Raw genomic sequence first — 1,904 nt, 5'->3', positions numbered from 1 at the left:
CCCCTGGTCACACCCCATGGTGGGGAAGTGCAGGGCAGAGACCACCACTGGGCCCCTGGTCACACCCCATGGTGGGGAAGTGCAGGGCAGAGACCCCGCCCCTTGTCACAACTGGTGAGGAATCAGTGGGGCTGGGTTTCAAGCCAGCTGGTAGGACTCCAGGGTCTGCCCTCTTCCCTCCAGGTCAGGGCCTCTCCCCAGAGCTACAGGTAAATAACAATACAGCACTTAAAAGTCACACCTGGCTGATAGCGTTTCCAGTTGTTTGTGTTATCTTGGGTTTTCTAAATCTTTAATAATGTGAAAGGGAAAAAAATCTTTTATTTTTCTTGAACAAAATTAGCTGGTGTCTTTTCTCTTGTTTTACTGTGGATTTTTGAAATCTTGGGTAAAGTAAAAGCAAAAACCGTTTCACTGACCTTCCCCACAGTGATCTGGAGTGCAGACTGGCCTCACAGAAGTGGGTGGTGTCGGGCCGCTCACTGTGCCCCCCTCAGGAAAAAACCAAACTCACTTCCATCGAGTTGATTCCAACTCGTAGTACCCTCCACTGCGTTTCCAAGACTGTAAATCTTTATAGAAGCAGACTGCCCCACTTTCTTCCACCGAGCAGCTCATGGGTTCAAACCACTGACCTTCTGGTTAGCAGCCAAATGCCTTAACCACTGCCCCAGGGCTCCTTGTCCCTCTCCAAGTAGATGGGGAACCATCCCTGTAATGCCCCTCCAGCCCAACAGGGGACTGGTGCAGTAGGAGAAAAAGGGCTTTGGGGCCTGGGGCAGGTGGGATCACTCGGTGCAAAAAAGCTGGGGATGGGTCCACAGACACTCATTTTACTGTTCCCTCAACCTTCATACATGCTTGAAAACGTGCACAGCAAAAAGTTAAAACCTTAAAAATAACCCGTTAGCAGAAAAAAGAGTCCTTCACATGCCCTGTATGATCTAGAGCCTGTCACTGCACCTCTCTGGGCTTCCCAGGTCCTGGGACAAAGCTGCTCTAAAGGCGAGGGTGCTGCGAGGCTGTGTATCGAGGGTGATGAGACTGCCGGCACAGGAGGCACTCAAGAAATGGCGGCGGCCGTGGTTGCTGTCGTCCCCAGACACGGGGCCCCGCCGCGCAGGCTACACCACTCCTGCCTCAGCTATAAACCACTGGCCAGAAGGCGCTGTCCTGTATGCTGACAGAGATGAAGTCACGGCTGCCTCAAGGCACTGCTGTCCTTCACCCGCCCTGCCCTCCCTTCGAGGCAGCTGCCTAAGCTGCAAGGGACGCAGCCCTGCCTCGCCCTGCCCTGCCCTGCCTCGCCCTGCCCTGCCCTGCCTCGCCCTGCCCTGCCCTGCCCTGCCCAGACGAGGGTGCCGGGAGAGCAGGGCCCTGTCCACTCTCAGTCTCCAGCAGCTAGAACCTGTGTGGCCCACAGGAGGCGCTCACTAGGGAACGGATGTGTGCACAGGCTGGGCAGCCCTAGGCAAGTCCCTTCAGCTCACTGGGCTGGTCCCAGACACGGAGCTGGGTCCACTGGCCCCGAGATCCTGGCCAGAGCTCAGGGCAGGCTGATTCCCCCGCTGAGCCCTGGCAACCACTCAACGGGGCCATACTGACCTGACAGATGAAGGCGAAGGCCTGCCTGCCAACCCACTTCGGGCAGTGCCGGAACCTGGCGATGAGCTCACCGATGAAGCGCAAGCCCAGCGCACGCTCGCTGCTGGAGTAGAACTTGCGCAGGATGGCCACGGCCTGTGGACACACGGGGGCAGACGTCCCACAGGGCCTACTCATGCAGATACGAGACCTCCTCACAGACCTGGACATGCTCACACGCATACACACGCTCACACGCAGGATGGCCACGGCCTGTGGACACACGGGGGCAGACGTCCCACAGGGTCTACTCACGCAGA

The 1,904-nt window shown here is 57.5% G+C and overlaps 1 protein-coding gene across 1 annotated transcript in view; it reads right to left on the bottom strand.

Moving 5' to 3' along the window:
- Positions 1-1,904, bottom strand: part of LOC103206088 (serine/threonine-protein phosphatase 4 regulatory subunit 1-like) — a 104,042-nt gene that overhangs the window by 2,602 nt on the left and 99,536 nt on the right. Inside the window, exon 17 of the mRNA XM_042782389.1 lies at positions 1,606-1,740. Coding sequence (XP_042638323.1) covers positions 1,606-1,740 — 135 coding nt within the window. The remainder of the gene's footprint in view (positions 1-1,605; positions 1,741-1,904) is intronic.

Source organism: Orycteropus afer, unplaced genomic scaffold (genome assembly GCF_000298275.1).
Source record: "Orycteropus afer afer isolate SDZICR_OR568_19922 unplaced genomic scaffold, OryAfe1.0 scaffold00295, whole genome shotgun sequence".
Classification (NCBI taxonomy): domain Eukaryota; kingdom Metazoa; phylum Chordata; class Mammalia; order Tubulidentata; family Orycteropodidae; genus Orycteropus; species Orycteropus afer.
Note: the sequence above shows the minus strand (reverse complement) of the source record. Positions and strands in the feature narration are given on the sequence as shown.